The 27,813-nt window shown below is 41.8% G+C and overlaps 1 protein-coding gene across 6 annotated transcripts in view; it reads left to right on the top strand.

Annotated features, from left to right (window-relative positions):
- ADAMTS9 (ADAM metallopeptidase with thrombospondin type 1 motif 9) overlaps window positions 1-27,813 on the top strand; it is a 267,952-nt gene that overhangs the window by 228,323 nt on the left and 11,816 nt on the right. For 5 of the 6 annotated variants that reach the window (XM_056524547.1, XM_056524546.1, XM_056524548.1 and 2 more), the window contains 5 exons: window positions 21,078-21,248; window positions 23,475-23,669; window positions 24,048-24,180; window positions 25,536-25,630; window positions 25,736-25,830. In XM_056524547.1, coding sequence (XP_056380522.1) covers window positions 21,078-21,248; window positions 23,475-23,669; window positions 24,048-24,180; window positions 25,536-25,630; window positions 25,736-25,830 — 689 coding nt within the window. Of the gene's footprint in view, window positions 1-8,767; window positions 8,857-21,077; window positions 21,249-23,474; window positions 23,670-24,047; window positions 24,181-25,535; window positions 25,631-25,735; window positions 25,831-27,813 lie in introns of those variants that run through there. The other variant, XR_008844950.1, reaches the window with a different exon arrangement.

The following is a 27,813-nucleotide window of genomic DNA, read 5'->3' as shown; positions in this document are numbered from 1 at the left end:
TAACACACTAGTTGGAAGCCATCAGGGTCTTACACGACGTTTCGGGGGACCCCCCCCCCCTTACTCATGCGTGCGTAAGGGGGCGGTCCCCCGAAACGTTGCGTCAGACCCTGATGGCTCCCAACTAGTGTGTTAAGATCTGTATGATCTAGCAACCAGTCCACATGTTACAGTGCCCTGTACATTAACCTTTTATAGTTAACCACCACACAATCACTAAATTATATTGCTTTGAGATGCCTAAATAATGCCTAATTACTACCCAGTCAAAGGTAGATTTGCCTTTCCATGGGTCCAGGTGCAAAGTGTGGGATTTGGGTTATCCAGACCATCAGGTCCAGTTGCATCCCCTGCTGTACTGACATTTGGTGGATCAACAACAATAGATACCCTATTGGTAAGAAAATTGGCTTAGTATAGACGTTAAAGGGGCACTCTGGTGAAAACAATTTTTTTTATATCAACTGGTGACAGAAAATTAAACAGATTTGTAAATTTATTCGATTAAAAAATCTTAATCCTTCCAGTACTTATCAGCTGCTGTATGCTTAACAGGAAGTTGTATAGTTCTTTTTAGTCTGACCACAGTGCTCTCCGCTGACACCTCTGTCAGTGTAAGGAACTGTCCAGAGCAGGAGAGGTTTGCTATGGGGATTTGCTTGTACTCTGGACAGTTCCCGACATGGACAGAGGTGTCAGCTCTCTGCTGTAGTCAGACTGAAAAAGAACTATACAACGTCCTCTGTATTATACAGCGACTGATAAATACTGGAAGGATTAAGATTTCTGAATAGAAGTAATTTACAAATCTGTTTAACTTTCTGGCATCAGTTGATTTGAATTTTTATTTTTTTTTTACCACCGGAGTTCACCCTTTAATACCTGGTAAACTGGAATCTACACTTTATTACACATGTTCCATTTATATTATAGTCCTTCCTACACTTACAAAAGCAGGCACATTAGGCACATTGACCTTTGTAATTTTCATTCAATTAATTTACTAACACCCACGATGCCCGGTAGTATTAGGGGAGTTGGTACCAGAGAGGACCCCTTTAACTGGAGTCTTGCTGTTTTTTACACTCATTATCATACCAATAAAGTAAATGTAGAAAAGCATACAGGTGACTTGTGTCACAAACTTTCTACATCGGTACAGTTGCCCATTACAGGAGATGGAACAGGCAATATGCCAGTAAGGAGTCAAGCATCAGGTTGACTAAGCCATTATTATGCCGGGTCATTTTCTGGCAGCAGGGGCATGACCTGAGTAACACAAGCTTTCCGGGACCCCTTGCTAACACATTTCTGGTTCACAGCAACCCTTATGAGTAGAATGGCAGAATTCATAACATCCTGTTAGCTAGTCATAAATCAGGATTATGAGCAAAACGACCATGAGGCCACCTTCCTGGAAATATTATGAATAATATGCTTCTTAGCAAAAAGTATATAGCACTGCAAAACATTGCACCCCTAGGTAAACTTCTTGCATTGCTGTAAAGGAACGTTAGTATGTAAAAGATTCATGTAGACAGACAGGTGTTTTGACTGACACTAGGCAGTCCTTCAGGGAGGTCTCTTTCTGTGATTTATATAAAATGCGTGGCTAGCCTAAAGGGCTTTACAAAGCTCTTAATTGGTACCAAATCATAAAAATCTAAAAGCGTTCTAATATACTAACTTAATGTATACCATTTTTTGTTCCATGACTGCCAGTACTTCCCACTTATCTAGATAAATGATGAAATGATGAAAATCTCTCAGCAGTCGCCTCTTCTACCCTCAATGTAAATTGGCATGCTATTTAGATTTTCTTTTTTAACCTATCACTTTTCACTATTGATGATAACAAAATACTAGTGATAGTCATAAGCTTAAAGAGTACCTCTCATGATCTTGTTAAATTTTATAATCTCTCCAGTTCACTGCCCCCATCATAATAAATCACCCCTGCCTTTATTTTTTATAATTTGTTAGTTTTCTACCTTGATATTGCTCTGTATTTTCTGCTCAGTCTCAGTCAGATTCACAGGCTGGGAAGGGGCGTTCCCCAGCAGGCATGACATAATTTGAAGCCATACAGGGGAGAACTTCCTTCCTCACTCTTCTACACACAGCCCAGAGCAGTTCAGTGTGTGAGATAAGCAATGATTGGCTAAGGCTGCACACATTCTCCTCAGCACTCCAGGATGCATTTCCTGAGTTTGGACTACTGCCAGGCCAGCAGGAGTCCAAAGTCTGTGTAAGATATAGGGGGAAATATGCTCTGGACAAGTAGGGAGACACCTAGTGGCAGCTTTTTTAAGCACAAATAAAACATAGAAAACTTCCTTTTTGTTAAACAAAGTACATTAGAAAGATTTTTTTATTTACCATAAGGAGTGCAATAGCAAAAATTTGTTAGGAGATCTTAATGGAGTACGTCGACTACTGAGTGAAGCGATAGCTGCCGTGCACCCCTCAATGCATCAATGTTGGCCATCGCTTTGTGCCTTTGTCAACACACTCCATTTAGAAGGAGAGTTAGGGCCCCCTACAGGAGATCGCTGGGGGTCCCAGTAGTTGGATAGAGTTTTTCTATCCCTGAGTACTTTAATAGCACTCCCTGTTTTAATATATGCAAGTTTTGAATGAAGCAATTCGAATTGAACAGTTACAAATGTCATATGCTCTGTACCATACTTAGAAAGCCCTTGGGATTTCTAAGGTCTAGTGAGGAGGGGCATCAACTCAGGAAGCCTTTAACTCCAGAACCGTGTTATCTCTTCACAGAATGACAATATTTTAAAAGAGTCCCTTTCTACCATAGTACAGAAGGGCACTATAACAAGTTCCAAGCACTCCTTTTTGGAGGGATGGGTTATGGTTCTACATGAACCACAAGGTGTCTGCCTTTCAATACCCAAAAGTTCTGTGAAAGACAAAGAATGCATGACATTTTGTTACTTAAAATGGTGAAAAACACATTTTTCAATTCATAAAATTTTTATGGACAAGGATATGACTTCTTACTTTAAAGATTGCTTCACATAAAACATTTAGTAAGATCTTGAATGTTCAGTCTGTACTTGCATCTCCGAGCTAGACAGTACATGTGTCTGTACTCAGATATTCCATACTAAATCAAAGTGTGGTGAGCCTCGGGGTGTGAAGGTGAGGTGTATGGGGCAGATGTAGTAGCCCAGGGGCAGATGCTATTAACCCCTAAATGTTCATGATACCAGGGCGTGGTTTTCCTAAGTAACAACCTGAAGGTAGCTCCACTATCCCTAGGTTAGTCAGGGTAATAATAGTCCAAGGCCAGGTTAGGGTTAATGGTAGCTTTACTGAGGTAGACAGATGGTAACAGTCTTTACAGCTAGGCCAGGATCCCAGAGAGGTGGCCAGTAACACGGAGAGGACCTTGCAGCTTGCTGGGACTTGCAGTCACTTGACAGACTTTAGGACAGCCACATTGACTATAATAGACTTGACTTGACTGAAGATAGTGACAGCAGACAGAGATGACTTGACTTACTGGCATGTGGCTGTAGGTTAGGCTTGAGGCCCCCAGGTGTGCTGGAGACCGGCTCTGAGACGTCTTGACTGAACTTTACCTCAGCAGAGAATGAATCACAAGAGCAAAAGAGAGAGATTGTAATGGCTGCCCCTCTTATAAAGGGGGTCTGAGCAAGGAGCCCATAGGTCAAGCTGCAGGTCACTTGGTTAGCTGGTGCTCTCTGGGTAACAAACATGTGAATTGAACATGTGACCACATTATCATGTGACTAACTCAAAGGTCCTCAAAGGTCCTTTATACATAATACATATAACAGTATGGGGGAGACGCTGAAGGAGAGCCCCTAGGGAACAGAGGGACTCAACCTGACAGGGCCTAAGTACTGTACAGGACCATACAAACTCCCCTACTTAACAGAAGTCTCCCTCAACAAAAGTCCTGTAGGGCTTGAGGATCGAAGCGGCCTTGGGGGCGAATGTAGTCCTCGGGCATTGTAATCCAATGTCCATTCCCAATATCAATGTCCATACATGCTCTGGTAGATTTTTCCGCATTCAAGGGAGAATAACAACATACCTATGACTATGGTATAACACAACTTATGGACTATGACTATACATACTATGACATTTGACTATGCATAACACTATACATGACTAGACATAACACTGGAGGATTGGGTTGCCGGAGGCTTTCTGCCCAATGCCTTGGCTACTGGGGACCCTTGGCATTACACACTTCTCCCCAGAACACTAATTATATTTATGCTAGACATTTTCTTATGCTAGAAATTTTTTTTAGATAACATTTAACATTTTGTTACCTTTTACTTTTTCTTGCATGCTTTGTGAGTAACAGGAATATCTTCTGGCCAGCGAAGTATCCTGAGCACAAGGACACAAGAAATATCCCATTTGACATTTTAGACATATTACATTTTTATGGACTGTGTGGTTGTGAGTGTTACAGTCATACTGTACATGAAACATGTGTACTTTATGTGTACTTATGACTATGTGTAGTTTACGCCTTTACTGCTACTGTACATAATGTTGGTGATGGGGTAAAATGTTGCTTCTCCATATTAGTTCAGGACAACCCCTACAAGAAAGCTACCAGACATCAGAGAATACGGTACACTATGATTTTTGGTGTACAACAATTTATATACATTTTATTACACTACAACAATTATAGTGCAGGACCGACAATATTTCCTTTGTGCATAATAGCAGAAATTTTTTTTACTATGACATATTTACACAGATGTCAATGTATCGCTCAGTATTCCAGATACACTATAGAGTTCAATTGCTCAGGTTAGTCTCCTGTACCTAAGGAGTCTCTCGGCCGAAGCCGGGCACAACACTTACGAGATTGGTTACTGCAAAAACTCTCTTGACTAGTCTGTCAGGCACTTTGCTTAAACGTTGTTGTAGAAACCTGTAACAACGAAAATTGTGCTTACACACAGAAGTCAGTTACAGTCTTTACAGCTAGGCCAGGATCCCAGAGAGGTGGCCAGTAACACGGAGGGGACCTTGCAGCTTGATGGTACTTGCAGTGACTTGACAGACTTTAGGACAGCCACGCTGACTATAATAGACTTGACTTGACTGAATATAGTGACAGCAGACAGAGATGACTTGACTTACTGGCATGTGGCTGTAGGTTAGGCTTGAGGCCTCCAGGTGTGCTGGACACCAGCTCTGAGACATCTGGACTCAACTTGACCTCAGCAGAGAATTAATCACAAGAGAAAAAGAGAGAGATTGTAATGGCTCCCCCTCTTATAAAGGGGGGCTGAGCAAGGAGCCCATAGGTCAAGCTGCAGGTCACCTGGTTAGATGGTGCTCTCTGGGTAACAAACATGTGAATTGAACATGTGACCACATTATCATGGGACTAACTCAAAGGTCCTTTATACATAATTCATATAACACTATGGGCGAGATGTTGTAGAAGAGCCCCAAGGGCACAGAGGGACTCAACCTGACAGGGCCTAAGTACTGTACAGTACCATATCCCTTACTGGGACATCAGAAAAGGATTTATATTGTTTATACAATAGTTTTATTCTGCTCATTCCAAAGACCTGCTAAGTAATTCACCCCACCAGGATAGAGGGAAACCAATGTGTCACATTGTAGCGTACACATAATAGAGTCATGTACATAAGCAAAAAAGTAAATATCTGTGCCTTTGATCATGTTTTGTTTTTGTTTTGTTTTGGGGGGTCTAAAATTCTGTACAGAATAATTTCATAATACATCTTTATAGCGGTCAGAGCTCAGTTTTTCTGGAGAGCTTCAAATACTTGTTTACCTGTACATATTTATGGAGTTAAATGCAAAAGGGTAAGCTTAGGAGTTTACTGCATACAATTTTCATTGTACTCAATCACAAACATTAGATGGGATAGTGCAGACTCTTGGCCCCCCACCCTACCAATCAGTTGTTTAAAGAGGCGCTGCAACGTCTTTATTATCTATATATAGTTTACTATATTCATGTTAGAACATGCTGTACTACTTCTAGTGACTGTCCTTAAATGGGACACAGCTGCAACTTAGTACAACACAGCTTCTACAGCCACTACACTCCCCCCTCTGATCAGCCACACCCCCACAGAGCAGCGGCTCAAAGAGGTTGTAAATAGAACACGGTTGCAATACCTAGCACAACCACTATAAAAAGTTTGTGCTGTGCTAGTATGAACACATTAAAACTGTATGTAGATAAACAATGAAGAGGCTGCAGAGTTGGACCCTCGCTAATTTAATATTGATGACCTTTCCTGAGGATCGGTCATTCATTTAAAAAAAACTTGTTGGCAAAATGTAGGAACTGTTCTTTATATGCGGATCCCATATTTATTTAGAAATATGGTCCTAAAATGCATCAAATTACACCACTGGTATAATGCATTCTAATATATTGGGAGACAGAAACAAGGAGGAAATATTGGGACAGAGGTTTTTACTTTGTGGGTTTTCACTCATTTGCAAAAGATGCTTCAATTTGTGCATTTAGAGATTAGCTTGGTAGACGATCGACTTGTAGAAAGGATTCATTTTCACAGTAAAAGCATAATGACAAGATGTTAATTTATTCAATCTTGTGAATGACCTCAGTGTAGACAGGGAAAGGGTTAATGTTCAAGCATGACTGCACCTACAGGCCATGGCCATTGTTTCAGCTTGCAGCTCTGTTAAAATTTTACCCAAACTATCATTAAATGTTATAATTCTGTTTACTGCTGAATGGTTCACAACCTATTTAAAGGGGTACTCCAGTGGGAAACTAATGTATTTATTTTTTAAATCAACTGGTGCCAGAAAGTTAAACAAATTTGTAAATTACTTCTATTTAAAAGTCATAATCCTTTTAGTACTTATCAGCTGCTGTATGTCCCAGAGGAAGTTGTATAGTTCTTTTAAGTCTGACCACAGTGCTCTCTGCTGACACCTCTGTCCATGTCAGGAACTGTCCATAGTACAAGCAAATCCCCATAACAAACCTCTCCTGCTCTGGATTGTTCCTAAGGTGTCAGCAGAGAGCACTGTGGTCAGACTGAAAAGAACTATACAACTTCCTCTGTAGTATACAGTAGCTGATAAGTACTGGAAGGATTCAGATTTTTAAATACAGTAGAAGTAATTTAAAAATCTGTTTAAAGGAGTACTTCTGTGGAAAACTTATTTTTTTTTTTTTTTTTTTTAAATCAACTGGTGCCAGAAAGTTAAACAGATTTGTAAATGACTTCTATTAAACAATCTTAATCCTTCCAGTACTTTTTAGGGGCTGTATACTAAAGAGAAATCCAAAAAAGTAATGTATTTCCTCTGATGTCATGACCACAGTGCTCTCTTCTCACCTCTGCTGTCCATTTTAGGAACTGTCCAGAGCAGCATATGTTTGCTATGGGGATTTCCTCCTGCTCTGGACAGTTCCTAAAATGGACAGCAGAGGTCAGCAGAGAGCACTGTGGTCATGACATCAGAGGAAATGCTTTTCTTTTTTGGATTTTTCTTTAGTATACAGCCACTAAAAAGTACTGGAAGGATTAAGATGTTTTAATAGATATACAAATCTGTTTAACTTTCTGGCACCAGTTGATTAAAAAAAAAAGTTTTCCATGGGAGTACCCCTTTAACTTTCTAGCACCAGTTGATTTGAATTTACTTTAAGGGTCTATTCACACGTATAGTATTCTGCGCAGATTTGATGCTCTGTATTTCAAGCTGTGTTCAGTCAATCAGTTTACATTGAAATCTGCAACAGAAAATCCTGCACATCAAATTTGCGCAGAATACTGTACGTGTGAATAGACCATAAAGGGGTAATCCAGAGGGGGAGGAAAGTCTAATCAACTGGGGCCAGAATATTATACAGATTTGTAAATGACTTCTATTTAAAAATCCTAATACATACAGTACTTATCAGCTGCTGTATGCCGGAGGAATTGTGTAGTTCTTTCCAGTCTGACCAAAGTGCTCTCTGCTGACACCTCTGTCCGGAGCAGGAGCAAATCCCCATAGCAAACTTCTCCTGCTCCAAACCACCCCTGACATGGACAGAGTTGTCAGCAGAGAGGACTGTGGTCAGACTGGAAATAATTATACAACTTCCTCTGTAGTATACAGCAGCTGCTAAGTACTGGAAGGCTTAAGATTTTTAAATAGATGTACTTTACTAAATATAATTTTCTGGCACAAGTTGATTTGACATTTTTTTCCTATTGGATAATCCTAAACATCTGGAAAATTGTGATCTATCCCCTAAGTCTTATGGTTTAGTGTTTCAGCGCCAGGTTTCAAGTAGTTTGTTTCCCTTGACCCTTGTATACATGAATTTATTACCCCTTTTTTTTGTGTCCTTATTCCAAGTCCCTGTAACTTACAGTATATGGAAAGCTCATTGATGTTAATGGGCAACATGTAATGCTTACTTTTTCCTGCAGTGACACTGCAGAGGCAAAGAACCTTTGCAATTCCCTTATGGATTCCTGCTAATCCTTGGGAGTCCCACCAGAAGGTTACCCTGAAATAAGCTCATCATCATCTGTTTGATGTATCTTTCATCCATTGATTTGGTGTCAAAGCTCCAAGGTCTCTGGTGACCAGCCCCAAAGCAAACCCACATTCTAGGATCACTGTAGGGCTTGTTACAAGCATATTTCATACTGTATTAGTTCTGCTAAATCTGAAGGCAGAGGATAAGTGCACAATGCACTAATTCCAGTGTCCTCTCTCTCCCCAGCCTGACGACTAATAGACAGCTTTCTCAGTGGACATTTGAATTAAGCTGAGTCTGTGCCTGCACTTATCCTAACTTTTTAGGGAGCCCCGGTGAGTATGGGGTCCATTTATCAGAGCTGAATTTTGATTGGAAACTCTTATCCTGAAGCCCATTAATAATGAAGCTTATCTGTCCAGACATTGCTTTAATCATATATTGGTATCAATATTGTTAAAGGGAACCTGTCATCACTTTCATGCTGCCTTAACCACAAGTAATCTGGGAATTCTCCAGCAGTTTCTGTCTGTCCCACACCCAGGGGCGTACCTAGAGAATTTGGCACCCGGGGCGGACCCTTTGTTTGGCACCCGACCCCCCCACCCCCACCCACACACCCACTTAATTACACCCCCATAGATTCCCCACATTAGGTAACATAGTTTTCCACATTAGGTAGCATCGTTTTCCACATTAGGTAGCATAGTTTCCCCACATTAGGTAGCATAGTTTACCACATTAGATAGCATAGATTCCCTACATTAGGTAGCATAGATTCCCCACTTTAGGAAGTAGGTTCCCCACATTAGGAAGCATAGATTCCCCACATTAGGTAGCAGTTTTCCCACATTAGGTAGCATAGATTCCCCACATTAGGTAGCATAGATTCCCCACATTAGAAAGCATAAATTCCCCACATTAGAAAGCACAGTTTCCCCACATTAGGAAGCATAGTCTCCCCCCCCCCCCACACAAGCACACACACACATACACATAGACAGACACAGACACACACAGACAGACACACTCATAGACAGGCACACACATAGACAGACACACACACACATAGACAGACACACACAGACAGACACACTCAGAAAGACACACATAGACAGACACGCACATAGACAGACACACACACAGACACTCATAGACAAACACACAGAGAAAGACGCACACATAGACAGACACACATAGACAGACACACATAGACAGACACACACACACAGACAGACACACACACATAGACAGACACACACATAGACAGACACACACACATAGACAGACACACACACATAGACACACTTACCTGGCAGAATTTTTTCCCTCCGGCGGCGGCCTGACGAGTGACGTCACTGACGTCCTCCTGCGCGGGTCTGCAGAAGGATGTCAAATGCGCGATGTCCCTCATCAGACCCGGGCCAGCCGACCGGCACAGCTGCAAATGGGGGTCGGCGGAGCGAGGTAATGGGGTGCTAACGGATGGGAGCGAGCGCAGCTGTAGATGAGGGGGGCACCCCGGTCACTGAGCGTCATGATGTCACCCAATCAGGCTTGTGTCACACGGTTCGGTCCGCACCCCAGCCGCTACGTCACCCCCCTTGTGCTGTAATAAAAAAATAAGAACTCAAGTTTTCCCCATTTTTCTGCACTCAATACTCCATCATTTGTCCTGGACATTATTCAGTATTCAAGTATTCAGACTCTTTATTATAACACTTAAAGTTTAGCTCTGGCTCCTCCCATTTCTCTTGATCATCTCTGAAATGTTTCTACACCTGGATTGGAGTCATCTGTGGTAAATTCAGGTGATTGGACAGGATTTGGAATGACTGAGCCCTGTCTATATAAGGTTTCACAGCTGAATATCAGAGCAAAAACCAAGCCATAAGAAGGGAAGAACTGCCTGTAGAGCTCAGAGATAGAATTGTGTGGAGGAACAGATCTGGAGAAGGGTACAGTAGACCATAATTCTTAAATAGGAGAAGTTTGAAACAACAAGGACTCTTCCTAGCTCATCTTTTGAGAGACCAGAAAATGGTTTCCACCGATGATCACCATCCAACCTGATAGAGCTTGAAAATATCTGTGGAAAAGAATGGTAGAAAATCCCCAAATCTAGGTGTGTAATCCTTGTGGGAGGATCCCCAAGAAGACTGAAGGCTGCAATCGCTGCAGAAGGTGATTCAACTAAGGACTGAGTAAGGTGTATTGTGTCGGGGGTTAATAAGTCATTATCGGGGAAAGTTTGAATTTCTTTTCAGTATAACAAAATGTAAAAAATAAAGGATCTGAAGACTTTCTGAAAAAACATAGGCCCACATTTATCATTGTAGGTGTAAGTGAAGCATTTTTTTACACCCTTTTTTTGTGTGCTGTAATGTGTAGGAGAACCAGATGTATTAAATGTTCACTGAGCATTTGATAAAGTTTGTGCAGGTCACATTTTCTAAAATTTCTCTCTTCACATACACTAAAAAGCTATGCCAGGTCTGGGATGGTGTAGTTTTAGACACTTTTCAGTGGCTTTGCACCTTTTTTGCGCCTTTTTACAAAAGGCGCAGTTCATAAATCCCTTCTATATCATGTGTATTGCCAAAATCAGTGGATTGCAACTCAAAATCAGCAGAAATGTGTAAACAAAAAGGCGCAAAAAAGGCGCAAATAAGCCCTGCTTGCGCCTTTTTGCGCCAAAAAACTGTCTAAAGACAATGATAAATGTCGGCCATAGTATATACCATAGAGGAAGTTTGGTTCCGTAGGGGTGGGCACTGATGCTGGGCATGAAGGGCAGGATTTAATCAGCATTCTAATTGCATACAGTGGAGTTAAGGTTGGCGCATCGCATCATCTTATTGGTGCATTAGGGGCATTGTCTAACCAAATCAAAGCCCTTTATGAAACTACAGCTGTAATGTTAGTAACATGATTGTCTAAAATGCCCTGTGTGCTGTAACATTACATCTGTAACTGATGTGAATGGAGCTCAGCTGTAAACCCAGATAGAGTATATGGACAAGTATATTTGCAGTAAACCTCTGAATGGTCCATAAGGACAGAATTATAGGGGACCAAAGATAGCAAGCTCACCTAATCCTTTGTGTGGAGACCCAAAGGCCAGATATGAAGGCACTGCTATAGATGGCACGTGCAAGGTGATGGCCCTATTATATATTTTGTTTTGGGGCCATTGAGCTTCAAGTTACATAACTTATTCTAGAGATATGACATCAAAAGTCATCAAAATGAACTTTGATTTACCGGACAGTTCCTGACATGGACAGAGGTTTTAGCAGAGAGCACAGTGGTCAGACAGAAAATAAATTCCTCTGGAGCATACAGCAGCTGATAAGTACTGGAAGGATTATCATTTTTAAATAGAAGTAATTTACAAATCTGGAACCAGTTGATTTAAAAAAAAAATTTCCACTGGAGTACCCCTTCATAAAGCACCTCAGATCAATACAAAGCCTTCATCAGATTTTATAGCTGGCATTGTGCATTTTCTTGGCATCTGCCAAACCCAGATCTAGCTGTCAAACTGTGAGGTGCAATAAAACCATCCAGCTGACCCTTTGTATGCGGTGATCTCAGACTTCTGCATAGACATTTTATATGGGGATCTCAGACTTCTGCTTAGACATTCAATCCCAATCTCCCCCCATGGACCTGTAGAAGTCTTTTTTCCATACTAGTGCTAGTCATTGAGCTTTATACTGCATCTCATTATATTGCTAATGTTCATGTATGCAGATTGCAAAGGACTGACATATGAGGTTTATTAACTGTAAGGGTTTCACATATTCACAGATCAGAGGGTGCACTGAATATTAACTATAACTACAGTCATCGCTGATGTGTCTGGGTGACCCATAGCGGCTTATCTCAGATTTATTAGTGCACAGTTTTTCCTCTTTTATATTTAGCTTCTCAGGAAGCATCTACTTTATTTCTGGAAGGTCTGAGTTTGTTGTCATTGGGCCTTTTTCTGTGCTTCAACATCTTGTCATTAAACCAGCTTGCATTTGTGATCTATAGACTTCTAGCAATGTTCAGCATCCCTAAGGAACTCCTTTTTTTTTTATTTTATTTTTTTGCCACAGTCACTAAAACAAAAAGCAGAGTTTGCCATCTAGTGGTCAAAAATTTGAACTGCACAACTACATGTATCACAATCAGTAACAGAATAGAGATTTTACTGCTAGTTTGGATTGTGAAAAATATTATTTCCATTATAATTTTCCATTGCTTAATACATATTTTAATAGTAACTAAGAAGAAAGAGAGACATGTATAATTGAAGGTAGAAGTTTTTTTTTTGCTTATCGTTAACATTGATTGTCCCAGGTATGCCTACGCATAGATTCGTGTGACAATTCATGAGGTCCAGAGCTTAACGCAAGTTTGTGAAAATACTCTATGGGGAATGATCTAGGAATTTCACTTTGCAGTGGTTACGAATTTATCAAATTCGACTTTCGCATAAAATGTTGCAAATCCCTCAAAAACACTGCAAATCTACACAGCCCAGACCTGGCGTACAGAACTGCCTTTGGAGAGCATTTTTTAAAAAGTTGTTGAATTTTTTTTTTTTTTTTTGCGCAACGGGATAAAAAGTTGCAAAAAAGAGGCAAAGGAAGTATTGCACAAAGTGGTGTTTTGAAGTGATTTATATATTTTTTTATTACGTGCGACAAATTTATCAACACCCTCCCCCCCCCCTGAAATATTATACCTATGTCGCACGTAAGCAAAACCAAAGCATAAATAAGTGACTTTAAAACACACTTTTTAAAAACACACAATGACAAATTGTTTCAGTGTTGTGTATATTCATATAGGGCAGCTTTCCATTAGTCAGAACTGATTGTTTACATGAAGTAGGGGAAAAAATGATTAACAATTGGGAGAGATTTATGAAAACCTGTGTAGAGGAGAAGTTGCCCAGTTGCTATGGGCAACTGGTCAACTGGTCTTCCTCTGCACAGATTTTAACCCCTTAAGGACCACAGGCTTAAGGGTACGCCCTGACGCCCTGGTACTTAAGGACCAAGGGCGTATCTGTATGCCCCTGGTAATTTCAGTGCCCGCCTCGCACCGGGCAGGGACCAGAGTGGGATGCCTGCTGAAATCATTCAGCAGGCATCCCGTGCAAATGCCTGGGGAGGACCTAAGATCCCCCCCCATGAAGGCAATCACCGCAAATTTGCGGCAATTCTGGGCTGATTGGGTCTCTGGTAACCGATCGCCCAGACAATAGGGATGATCCAGGCTGTCAGAGACAGCCCCGATCATCCTAGAGGATAGGAGCGAGGTGGCAGGGGTGCCACCTCCTCCTATCCCCTTCGATTGGCCGGTCAGAACTGATCAGCGAATCGCAGGGCAGGTTCGGGGGGTGACAATTCATTCCCCTGCTCTGCCCACCCCTAGAAATCCGGGCAGAGCAGGAGAAGATGGCGGCGACAGCTGCAGGGGCCAGCGTGGCAAGGGGACCAATGTCAGATACCTAATCACCAGCGGGGACAGGTGCAGACAGCTGGGGACCGGCACAGGCAAGTGGATGCAGCTGCGGCGGCGGTGTCAGATGCAGCAGTGAAGATCCCCATAAAGTGATCTTCACTGCTGTTTCTAGGTGTCTCAAATCTACAACTCCAAGCATGCCCAGACCGCCTTTGGCTGTCTGGGCATGCTGGGAGTTGTAGTTTTGGAACATCTGGAGGGCCACAGTGTTGACACCACTGTGCAGTGGTCTCCAATCTGTGCCCTTCTAGATGTTGCAAAACTACAACTCTCAGCATGCCCAGACAGTCCAGGCATGCTGGGAGTTGTAGTTCTGTAACATGTGGCCCTTCAGATGTTGCAGGACTACAACTCCCAGCATGCCTGGACAGTCTCGGCATGCTGGGAGCTGTAGTTTTGCAACATCTGGAGTGCTACAGTTTGGAGACTATACAGTGTCCAAACTGTAGCCCTCCAGATGTTGCAAAACTACAATTCAAAGCATGCCGAGACTGTCCAGGCATGCTGGGAGTTGAAGTTCGGCAACATCTGGTCCTTCTGGCCTGGGCAGTCTGAGCATGCTTGGAGTTGAAGTTTTACAACATCTGGAGGGCTACAGTTTGGACATCACTATAAAGTGGTCTCCAAAATGTTCTCCTCCAGATGTTGCATAACTACAACTCCCAACATGCCCTTCGGCTGTCTGGGCATGCTGGAAGTTGTAGTTTTGCAACAACTGGAGGCACACTGGTTGGGAAGCATTGTCTGTTAACTAACTCAGTGTTTCGCAACCAGTGTGCCTCCAGCTGTTGCAAATTACAACTCCCAGCATGCACTGACAGACCGTACATGCTGGGAGTTGTAGTTTGCAACAGTTGGAGGCTCACTGGTTGCGAAACACTGAGTTAAGTAACAAACTGTGTTTTGCAACCAGTGTTCCTCCAGCTGTTCCTCCAGCTGTTACATAACTACAACGCCCAGCATGCACGGACAGCCAAAGGGCATGCTGGGAGTTTAAGTTTTGACAGCTGGAGGTTTGGTACATTCACACGGGCGGGGGTTTATAGTGAGTTTCTCGCTGCAAGTTTGAGCTGTGGCAAATTTTCCGTTGCAGCTCAAACTCCAAGTGGGAAACTCGGTGCAAACCCCCGCCTGTGTGAATGTACCCTAAAAACACTGCCATAGGGTAATTTTGGTATCAGAGACAAGTCTAATTCTTCATCTGGGTCCCTTGCATCCCTATGCAAATCCCTAATTTAGGCCTCAAATGCACATGGCGCTCTCTCACTTTGGAGCCCTGTCGTATTTCAAGGCAACAGTTTAGGGCCACATATTGGGTATTTCCGTACTCAGGAGAAATTTCCTTACAAATTTTGGGGGGCTCTTTCTCCTTTCACCCCTTATGAAAAGGTAAAGTTGGGGTCTACTCTAGTATGCTATTGTAAATAATTATTTTTTACACTAACATGCTGGTGTTGCCCTATACTTTTCATTTTCACAAGAGGTAAAAGGTAAAAAAAGACCACCCAAATTTGTAACGCAATTTCTCCTGAGTAAATACCCCATATGTGGATGTAAAATGCTCTGGGGGCGCACAAGGCTCAGGAGTGAGAGCGCAATGTACATTTAAGGTGATTTGTACAGGGGTGGCTGATTGTTACAGCGATTCTGACATAAACACAAAAAAAAAAAACACCCACATGTGACCCCATTTTGGAAACTACACCCCTCATGGAAGGTAAAAAGGGGTATAGTGAGCCTTTATACCACACCGGTGTTTGAAGAATTTTCGTTAAAGTTGGACATGAAAATGAACATTTTCATTTTTTCACTAAAATGCTGGTGTTATCCCAAAATTTTCATTTTCACAAAAAAAATATAAAAAATTAGTAACACAATTTTTTCTGAGTATATAAATACCCCATGTGTGGATGTAAAGTGCTCTGCGGGCGAACTACAATGCTCAGAAGAGAAAGAGCGCCATTGGGCTTTTGGAAAAAAAAATTGTCTGGAATTGAAGGCCATGTGTGTTTACAAAGTCCCCATGGTGCCACAACAGTGGACCCCCCCCCCCCCCCCCGACATGTGACCCCATTTTGGAAACTACACCCCTCTCATAATGTAATAAGGGGTGCATTGAGCATTTACGCCCCACAGGTGTCTGACAGATTTTTTGAACAGTGGTTCGTGAAAATGAAAACTTTTATTTTTCATTTGTACAGCCCACTGTTCCAAAGATCTGTCAAATGCCAGTGGGGTGTAAATGCTCAATGCGCCCCTTATTACATTATGTGAGGGGTGTAGTTTCCAAAATGGGGTCACATGTGGGGGGGGGATCCACTGTTTTGGCACCATGGGGACTTTGTAAACACACATGGCCTTCAATTCCAGACACATTCTCTCTCCAAAAGCCAGATAGCGCTCCTTCTCTTCTGAGCTTCTTACCTAATGTCTACAATGGCCCCTCTGCCATATAGGACAGCAATGCTTGCTCTGGAGCATCAAGATGGAGTCACCATTGCCTAACAAATGCTTGACCCAGAACCGGAAGTAATATAAGGGCAGTCATGGTAGACCATGTGGTCTTCTGCCAACAATCTTCTATGTTTCCGTACAGGACTTCCACAGATTGGGAGGCAGATCAATCAGTTGTCATATTAAAAGGATACTTCGGTGGAAAACAATTTTATTTAATTTATTTTTTTAAAATCAACTTGTGCTAGAAAGTTAAACAGATTTGTAAATTACTTCTATTAAAAAAAAAATCTTAATCCTTCCAGTACTTATCAACTGCTTTATACTACAGAGGAAGTTGAGTAGTTATTTTCAGTCTGACCACACTACTCTTTGTTGACACCTCTGTCTGTGTCCAGGAACTGTCCGGAGCAGTAGAGGTTTGCTATAGGGATTTTCTCCTACTCTGGACAGTTCCTGACATGGACAGAGGTGTCAGCAGAGAGCACTGTGGTCAGACTGGAAAGAACAATCAACTTCCTCTGGAGCATACAGCAGCTGATACTGGAAGGATTAAGATTGTTTAATAGAAGTAATTTACAAACCTGTTTAATTTTCTGAAACCAAATGATTTAAAAAAAAATTGTTTTCCACCCAAGTACTCCTTTAATTCACTTATTGCAATAGTGGTTATTCTATATATGGACATGCTCCAGATATGTACAAATTTCTTGAGTAACCAGATGACATTATAGTTTGATTTATTACATAAAGATAACTACATTACAATACAATGCATTCAATTGACAGCAAGCAAGAGGAAGTAGTTCAGTCTGTTAATGAAATTTTGGACAGTAAGAAATTTCCGTTGTATAATAAGGCACAAGTGTCCATAATGGCTCTGTAAAGCGGTTATATACATTTTACTGAGGCACATGTGTAATTCATTGCTAGTTTACGCCATTACATCAATCCAATGTTAGGATGGTGCAACAGCGACACATGGTGGACAATAGTGGATCTGCAAGACAAACACTGTCAACATTTATGTCATATGGTAGAAATAGTTTGTAGAATATAGGGATCAATATAGGGCCCACCAAAAATGTAGTACTGGAGTTATTAGTCAAAGCTCCTGTAGACAGGATACAAATAAAGGAAATATAAAGAAGAGAAAATTGCAGGAATTACTCACCCGCAGTGGGTGTGGGGGGGGGGGGGGGTGTCAGGTTGTCCAATGTGTCACTTGTCTCAACCTTTACACCTTTATCTCCAGTGAAGCACATAATAAAATATAAATGGTTTCCAGGTGTGCCACATCCACCAAATTCAACAATTCCTTTTCCAAAATCAGGTCCAAGGGTTGAGTGTAGATTAGGGTAGGTTCACACTATCTCAGTGCTCCCATTAGCTGGATCCATCAACATCCCGCCAAATGCTGGTGGCATATACTGTTTACAGGAGCAGGGGCCCCATAGATTTCTATGGGAAAACAAAGTCACCTTGAGACCCCATTCAGGATATATGCGCTATTTTCAACGGTTTTCAGCCAAAACAAATATGTTAAGCCAGATAGTACTCACTCTGTGTACGGGATGTGTTCCTATATATCACATCAACCCCGTCTGCTTATCTCACAGATACAGATGTTATCGCCAACCCACAAGTTCATTGCATCTTGACCAATGAAAGATCCAATAAAATCTTTACCTCCTTAAAGTGTACCTGCCATTTTACAGAATAGAATAATGTGTGTGTATATATATATATATATATATATATATATATATATATATATATATGTAATTAAATCAGGCAGATGCTCTACATGTCTTTTTTATGTATCTAGCTTCTAGTATTCTGCTGCTCACTCATTCTGGCATCCACTGCTCAGGAAGGAGCATGTCCAAGGAAAGCACTGAACCCGCTCTCACTAACTATGCAGTTACTTCCTCCCTGAGTCTGCTGTGCAGTGCTGTGTCTCTTCATCTAATCACTGGAGGCAGCTCTGTAACCCCTCCTCTCTGTTTTCATGCTGCAGTCTGATAGACAGGATTGAGCACTTCCTGGACTTTGTCCATGCCTGTGCTTCAATTGGGACAAAGATGATACTGCAGCTGGAAAGGATTATGTTTTGGACGGTAGGGAAACCCCTAATGGTCATTTTTATAAGCCATGATTTCTATAAAAGATTACATTTTATGAAGTATATTAGATAGTAATATGAAAAGTCTTTGATTCTGTGCCCACATAAAAACTTATATAAATGTCAATACATTTCAGGGGTCTTACTATAATTACCCCCTTCCTCAGGAAATAGTGTACCTTCATATCACCCCTCCATATATACATGTTGAAATGGCGTGGTCTTCCCTGGTGTTTGGATCTCTGCATCAACTTCCAGGTTACTCATTTCCTGTAGGTCTTCATGTGATAGATATCTTTCCCATCTCACACAATGTGTTCCACTAAAGGGTCTGTGGATATTGTGGATGCCAGATCCCTGCACAGGAACTCACCACCAAATGATATAAAGTCCAAGACCAAGTTAGGGTTAACGGTAGCTTTACTGAGGTAGACAGATGGTAATAGTCTTTACAGCTAGGCCAGAATCCTAGAGAGGTGACCAGTAACCCAGAGGGGATCTTGCAGCTTGCTAGGACTTGCAGTGTTTGGACAGACTTCAACTCAGGACTATAATAGACATGACTAAAGACTTGACTTGACTATAGGTAGTGACAGCAGACATAGATGACTTGACTTACTGACATGTGGCTGCTGGGTAGGCTTGAGGCCCCTAGATGTGCTGGACACTGGCTCTGAGACATCTGGTCTTTACTGTATCTCAGCAGGAGTCATAAGGGCGAGATTGTAATGGCTGCCCCTCTTATAAAGGGGAGCTGAGCAAGAAGCCCATAGGTCAAGATGCAGGTCACCTGGTTAGCTGGTGCTCCCTGGGTAACAAACATGTGACAACAACATCATGTGACTAACTCAAAGGTCCTTTATACCTAACACATCTAATATACAGATAACACAATGGGGGAGACACTGCAGGAGAGCCCCTTGGACACAGAGGGACTCAACCTGACAGGGCCTAAGTACTGTACGGGACTATATCCCGTTCTGGGACATCACAAAAGGAATGAGATAAAACCAGGCTGGGACCCCTTTATCCAAGGGCCCCATAGCAGCCACATGGACCACCTCTACAGTACCGTATGTGCAGTATTCCTTTTAATACATGGAAGGAGTGCTTTACATCAGTGTAAAGTACTTGCAGAGCAGAATCTGAGTAGACTTTGAACCAACATGCAGTACTATAAGATGATCTGAGCTCTGAAGTAGAATTGTGAATTCTGCAGAGGAAAATGGGTTAAAATGGGTGTTGTCACTCGGATTAACTTTATATGTAGATTGCTAAATATCTGGATGCAAATTGTAATTTGGTTTTCAATAGTAGATGTAGAGTCTATCTGGTGTGAAGTAGTACAATTAAAAAGATCTTTAAAGGAAAACAATACAACAGGTTATAGTGCGGGTGAACAGGGGACTGATGCGGGCTCTCGGACTGCTATACCTACCTGCAGTCCGGAGCCCCGATCCCCCGAAGGTCCCCCTCTTCCAGCGCTGACTTGCGCTTTGAAGCAGGCCTGTCGGCTGGATTTAAATATTCATAAGTGTCAGTCACATGAGTCCTCAGTAGGCACGAGCGCTCACATGACCAGCGCTTATGAATATTTAAATCCAGTCGGCGGGCCCGTCTCAAAGCGCAAGTCAGCACTGGAAGAAGGGGGACCTTTGGAGGATCGGGGCTCCGGACTGCAGGTAGATATAGCAGTCCGATACCCCACATTGGTATCCTGTTCACCCGCACTTTAACCCGTTGTATCAGGTTATAGTGCAGGTGAACAGGTTACCCTTTTCCTTTAAGTAAACAATTTTAACAAATTTTAACAGTACTGTGCACTGTGTATTGTCCTGTAAATGTTGGTGACTCTTATTGATTCTGTAAGACTTAACTGTGGAGGAACTAAAGTACCATTTATTAAATATTTGTCAAATATAATGGCCCTTATTTACTAAGAGTGGAGTGTAGGTTTCTTTGTGGGTTTTAATTCCCTACAATTTATTTTACACGGTATTTACTAAGGTTTCCCTACATTTTGCACTTTTCCCTACATTTTGCTTTCTTTACACATGCTCTGATCTTTACGGTTTTCCTCAGCTGAGATCCACCACATTTTATGTGGAAACCTTAGTAAATCAGTTGGGTTTTTGTGAAAATGTCGGGAACACGCCCCTTTTCGGAGACCACACCGCCTTTTACCGGCAGTCACGCCCCTTTTTCGGATTTTCTTAGCATAATGGAGAGTTAGTGTGGGTTTTTTCAATTCCGGCACAAATTCTGGCAAAGACAGAATTTCTGGCGCAATGAGACAGAATCTGGCGCAATGCAACAGAATCTGGCGCACAAACCAACAAAACATGTCGGGTTTGCAATAGTAAATGAGGGCCAATGAGTATAATGAAAAAACTAATGCAGAAACATTTAGCAGCCATCTTAAATTCCCAAACTATTTTTTCTTTTCTTTTGCAGTGCAGCAAGACTTGTGATGGAGGATTCCGCTACCGTAAAGTTTACTGCACCAAAACAGATAAGGAAGAAGTCCCGGCCTTCGAATGTGATGATAACAGCAGGCCATCTGATGTAGATAGCTGTAACCTACAGTCTTGTGAATACATCTGGATAACTGGGGAGTGGTCTGAGGTACTGGTCATGATGTTGTGTAATTCTATTCTATGACATAAAATTCATTGAGTTTATTTAGAGAGGGTCAGCCAGCTCTCTTGACATGTTACCTAATACTTGTATCCCCCATAAAATAATAACTGTGGGGCACCATGAACACCTTGTTCACATTGCCGATAGGACTCCGCTATTCAGAGTTCCATCAGTAATCTGTCAGAAAGACGGAAGTTTAGCGGAGGAAAAAAACATTTTTTTGCTACTAAACTACCGGATCCCTGTTCTGCTCAAGAAGAAGAAAAAAAAAGTCCAACCACCTTTTTTTCTCGGTTTATGCGCCTAAATTTTTGTCACACCATCTGTGCGACTAATTTTGCACCCAAATTTTACACCACACAACCTACACTTTTGAGAACACTCGGAGTGTTTCTTTATTACAAAAAAATGGGCATGGTTAACCAAAGAATTGTACTTCCAAAATCATTCCTGAAAAAGCGTGAGTTTGGCTCACAGGATAATCGACAGCCAAGAGGATGTGTAAAAGCTACCAAAAGCGAGTGATTTTGGCAAAGGCACAGCTTAACGTGGTGGGGAGTGCTTAAACTATTATCTTTTTTTCATTTTTTAGAATATGCAATGCATTTTAAACTTTAAAATATGCCTTTAATTGTATTTTTATATATATATATATATATATATATATATTTATACCGTATTTATCGGGGTATTCCACGCACCGGCCTATGACATGCACCCTCATTTTACCAAGGATATTTGGGTAAAAAAAAGTTTTTTACCCAAATATCCTTGGTAAAATGAGGGTGCGTGTGTGTGCATGAGTATACCCCGATACACTGTTTCTGACCCCGCAGAAGCCCCCAGGAAAGGCAGGGGGAGAGAGGCCGTCGCTGCCCGCTTCTCTCCTCCTGCCTTTCCTGGGGTCTAGAGCCCTGCTGACGCCGCTTCTCTCCCCCTGGCTATCAGCGCCGCTGCCCCATTGCCTCCCCCATCCCCGGTTTTATAAGTACTTGTTGCCGGGGTCGGTCCGCGCTGCTTCTGGCTCCGGTGTGGCGTCTCCTGTGTCGTTGCTCTGCTCTGCGAGGGTCAATGACGAGTGACGTCTTCAACGCAACATCACTCGTCATTGCGCAGCGCATAGCAATGACTCCGGAGACGCCACACCGGAGCCAGAAGCAGCGCGGATCCGACCCCGGCAACAGGTAATTATAAAACCGGGAAAGGGGGAGGCAATGGGGCAGCGGCACCGGCAATGGGGCAGCGGCACCGATAGCCAGGGGGAGAGAAGCGGCGGCAGCAGGGCTCTAGACCCCAGGAAAGGTAGGGGGAGAGAAGCGGGCAGCAACGGCCTCTCTCCCCCTGCCTTTCCTGGGGGCTTCTGCTGGGTCAGAAAAACCGGGGATGGGGGGAAGCAATGGGGCAGCGGCGCCGGCAGTCTCTGGACCCCAGGATAGGCAGGGGCAGAGAATCAGGCAGCGACAGCAGGTCTCTGGACCTGCAAAAGCCGCTGCAGTTCATTGATTTAAAGCGCCCGCTTTAAATCATTGAACTGCAGTGGCTTATCGACGTATAACACGCAGATAGACTTTGGGCTAAAAAATTTTGCCTAAAAAATGTGTGTTATACGCTGATAAATACGGTATGTAGATATTTTTTTGTGGGGTTGGGATGTTATTAAACTCCTAAATTAGATGGTCTAAGTCCATAAAAAGTTTTTGTTCTATTTTGTTGCTTAATTCCCGTTAAATCTTGTGTTTTGCTTGTTTGGTTTGGCACATGCTATTGATGATTTGTATTCTATACCCATGATTTTATTTTTTTATTTTAACACGGAGTATGTGCGACACATTTTTCCGTGCGACACAAAAAAAATATGCGACAGAAAATGAACCGACACATGCGACACATTAGTAAATCAGCTCCCAGAAAAAGAGAAGTGAAATCTAAAACACTCCAGAAAGAACACTCATTTATTGTATATTATTATATTATGATTTTAGTAAATCAGGGCCAATGTCAATGTGAACTTAGCCTAAGGAAAAAGGTAACACCCAGTTGTCAGTTTATTTACAGGTTATCAAGAGGAATAACTGAGGGAAGTATAGGAAAAAAAATTATTTCATGGGAAACACCTATGTATACTGATGCAGACATGTCAGGAAAGATTGTTTTGGTTCTAAGTCAGCAGCCATGATTTTTCACCTTACATGTATGGTTTTGTATTTTCAGTGTTCAGTGACATGCGGCATGGGCTATCGGCAGAGACTTGTGTCATGCAGTGAAGTATATTCAGCGAAAGACCATTATGAGTACGGCTACCAGAGCTCTGCGAATTGCCCAGGAACCCAACCTAGCAATATGCAGAGCTGCTTCTTAGGAGAATGTCCTGTTATGGCTTCATGGAGGGTGGGCAACTGGGGGAAGGTGAGTATAAGGATGTTTGGATAATACTATCATACTATGTGATACAACAACAGCCGTGCAAGGCTGAGATAGATACAAAGACGTACGTATCAAAAAGGCAGATTCTGGGACTGTTATGAGGCCTGGTTGTTTTATCCACTTTGCTATTGGTCATCCTGTGCATTATTGGCAGAAAACAGAAAAGAGTTGTCAAGCACTAGGTTATTCTGTGCCGGGTGATAAAACCAGGCACCAGTGTCACGTTCACTGTATTTTCGTCTGTATTGTGTATTTTAATCCTTATAAAATGTAAAGTGCCCTGGAACCAAGGGTGCTATATAAATAAGTAATAACAAATTACTTACCATGGTCATTCTTCATCCTTGCATATATTTGCAGTGCTCTGTTACCTGTGGAGTTGGTTTTCTGCAGCGTTCTGTGCAGTGCTTAACCAACAATGACTCGCCCAGCAACATGTGCTCTATGGATATAAGACCAGAGGAGAGGAGGCCGTGCTACAATCCTCATGACTGTAAGTAGATTTCATTTAAATAACATAGGAGAATAGAACCAAATACTCCATATCCTCTGCATTGACACATTTAAAACATGACATAATGACTGTCACAAGAAGGGGTACTCTGGTGGGGGAAAAAAAAATTCAAATGAACTGGTGCCAGAAAATTTACAGATTTGTAAATTACTTCTATTTACAAATTTTTATCCTTCCAGTACTTATCAGCTGTCATATGCTCCAGAGAAAGTTGTGTAGTTCTTTCCAGCAGCTCAACTTTATTTAAAGGAGAACTCCAGAACATAAAAATTGTCCCCCATAGTGCCGGCAATAAAAAAATAAAGATGTACATACTTTCCTCCGCTACCCTCGGGGCCTTCGGTAACTGGTTCCGGCCTCCGCCGTGATCCTCTTCCTGGTTGCCGGTGGTCGGAGAGTCTTACTGCGCTCAGCCAATCACCGGCCGCAATGAAGTCCCGACTCGGCTGGCTATAGGCTGAGCGGCAGTGTGACGTTTTCGGCCCGGCCACAGGTGCTGTTGTAGTGAAGAATTTTGTGTCCTGAAGCGTTTTCACACTGCCGCTCAGCCTATCGCCGGCCGAGTCTTACTTCGCTGCGGCTGGTGATTTGCTGAGCGCAGTATGATTCATCCGACTACCGGCAACCAGGAAGCGGATCGCGGCGGAGACCGGAGCCGGTTACCGGAGGCCCCGGGGGAGTGGAGGAAGATATGTACATCTTTATTTTTTTACTGCCGGCGGTATGGGCGACAATTTTTATATTCCGGAGTTCTCCTTTGAAGGGTACTCCACTGGAAAACATTTTATTTTTAAATGTACCAGAAAGTTAAATTACTTCTATTAAAAAATCTTAATCCTTCCAGTACTTATCAGCTGCAGTTATAATCCACAGGAAGTTCCACGGTGCTCTCTGCTGACATCTATGCCCATTTTAGGAACTGTCCAGAGCAGGATAGGTTTTCTATGGGGATTTGCTCCTACTCTGGACAGTTCCTAAAATGGACAGAGGTGTCAGAAGAGAGCACTGTGGTCAGACAGAAAGGAAATTCCAAAAGAAAAGAACTTCCTGTGGATCATACAGCAGCTGATAAGTACTGGAAGGATTAAGATTTTTTTTATAGAAGTAATTTTCAAATCTGTTTAACTTTCTGTTACCAGTTGATTTAAAAACAAAAGGTTTTCCAGTGGAGTACCCCTTTAAGTGGATTGGACTAAGCTGCAATACCAGACACAGCCTATGGACAAGAGTGGCCCTGTTTTTAAAAGAAAGCAACCATATTCTTCTACTCTCCTACAATTTACGCAATTTATTTTCATATGCTCACTGAAAACAAAAAATCATCTATTTTTCAGGCGAGTTACCGCAAAGTTGTCAAGACATCAAAAGACTCCAGAGCATTAGCAAAGATGGCGAACACTATATAGCAGTGCAAGAAAAAGTAATAAAGGTAACTTCATCTTTCATGCAGCATGTTTCATGATGTTCGGTGTTTTCTTTTATTTATAGACGGCTGCAGGCGCTCTCTCACCAATAACTATTTTTTTTTTTTCAGGTTTATTGTTCCGGGATGCAGTCAGACAGCCCTAAGGAGTATGTGACTCTCATAAGTGATGAGGCAGAAAATTACTCCGAGGTGTTTGGCTACAGGTATGACTGAAATATTGTATTGTGTGCTGCACTGACTAGTAGTCTCTGGATGGTGACAATTACTTTCTTGATGGTGAAATTTCATTGCATATCTACTGTAAATCACAGCCACCAATAGAAAATTACCTGGTAGAAGTTGCCCCAATCCATTCCCCATCATAACATACCCTGACACATTGGCACACATTTATTATGTCTAGCATTTTTTACGCAGTAGTAGACGAGGTTGTTACAATTATTTGAACCAAATGTATTAATGACCTATACATATCTCTCCAAGCCACGTGTCTATTCGGTATTCAGTTGACTGCTTTTATAAAACCCTCAATACAAAAATACAGTATGACATGGAAAACCCAAGGTAAAAATTTGTATTAATGTGCATAAAGAAGCCAAGGAAAGATGGAAAATTCTCCAAAAGGCATCAAATTACAGATTAGACATTCTTATAATATGTCAACAAAAGTTAGATTTTATTTCCATCATTTACACTTTCAAAATAACAGAAAACAAAAAAATTGCGTCTGCAAAAGTTTGGGCACCCTGCAGAATTTATAGCATGCACTGCTCCCTTTGCAAAGCTGAGACCTGCCAGTGTCGTGGATTGTTCTCAATCATCATTTGGGAAGACCAGGTGATGTCAATCTCAAAAGTTTTAAATGCCCAGACTCATCTGACCTTGCCCCAACAATCAGCACCATGGGTTCTTCTAAGCAGTTGTCTAGAAATCTGAAACTGAAAATAGTTGACGCTCACAAAGCTGGAGATGGCTATAAGAAGATAGCAAAACGTTTTAAGATGTCAATATCCTCTGTTCGGAATGTAATTAAGAAATGGCAGTCATCAGGAACAGTGGAAGTTAAAGCAAGATCTGGAAGACCAAGAAAAATATCAGACAGAATAGCTCGCAGGATTGTGAGAAAAACAATTCAAAACCCACGTTTGACTGCACAATCCCTCCAGAAAGATCTGGCAGACACTGGAGTTGTGGTACACTATTCCACTATAAAGAAATACTTGTACAAATATGGTCTTCATGGAAGAGTCATCAGAAGAAAACCTCTTCTACATCCTCACCATAAAAATCAGCATTTGAACTTTGCAAATGAACATACAGACAAGCCTGATGCATTTTGGAAACAAGTTCTGTGGACCGATGAGGTTAAAATTGAACTTTTTGGCCGGAATGAGCAAAGGTACATTTGGAGAAGAAGGGGAACAAAATTTAATGAAAAGAACCTCTGTCCAACTGTTAAGCATGGGGGTGGATCAATCATGCTTTGGAGTTGTATTGGAGCCTTTGGCACATGGAGCATCTCACGAGTAGAAGGAAAAACGGATTCAATAATATTTCAGCAAATTTTGGATGCTAACTTGATGCCATCTGTGAAAAAGCTGAAGTTAAAGAGAGGATGGCTTCTACAAATGGATAATGATCCTAAACACACCTCGAAATCGACAGGGGATTACATCAAGAGGGGTAAACTGAAGGTTTTGCCATGTCCTTCACAATCTCCTGACCTCAATAATCCATAGATAATTGAAAATCTATGGATAGACCTTAAAAGAGCAGTGTGTGACAGACAGCCCAGAAATCTCAAAGAACTGGAAGACTTTTGTAAGGAAGAATGGGCAAAGATACCTCAAACAAGAATTGAAAGACTCTTGGCTGGCTACAAAAAGCGTTTACAAGCTGTGATACTTGCCAAAGGGGGCAGTACAAGATATTAACTAAGCAGGGTGCCCAAATTTTAGCAGACGCCATTTTTTAGTTTTCTGTTATTTTGAAAGTGTAAATGATGGAAATAAAATCTAACTTTTGTTGACATATTATAAGAATGTCTAATCTGTAATTTGATGCCTTTTGGAGATTTTTCCATCTTTCCTTGGCTTCTTTATGCACATTAATACAAATTTTTACCTGGGGTGCCCAAACTTTTGATCCCTACTGTAGCTCAGTAATATATAAGCTGTATAATATTT

The sequence above is a fragment of the Hyla sarda genome, chromosome 6 (genome assembly GCF_029499605.1).
Source record: "Hyla sarda isolate aHylSar1 chromosome 6, aHylSar1.hap1, whole genome shotgun sequence".
Taxonomy (NCBI): domain Eukaryota; kingdom Metazoa; phylum Chordata; class Amphibia; order Anura; family Hylidae; genus Hyla; species Hyla sarda.
This window is presented reverse-complemented; position numbering and strand designations above follow the sequence as displayed.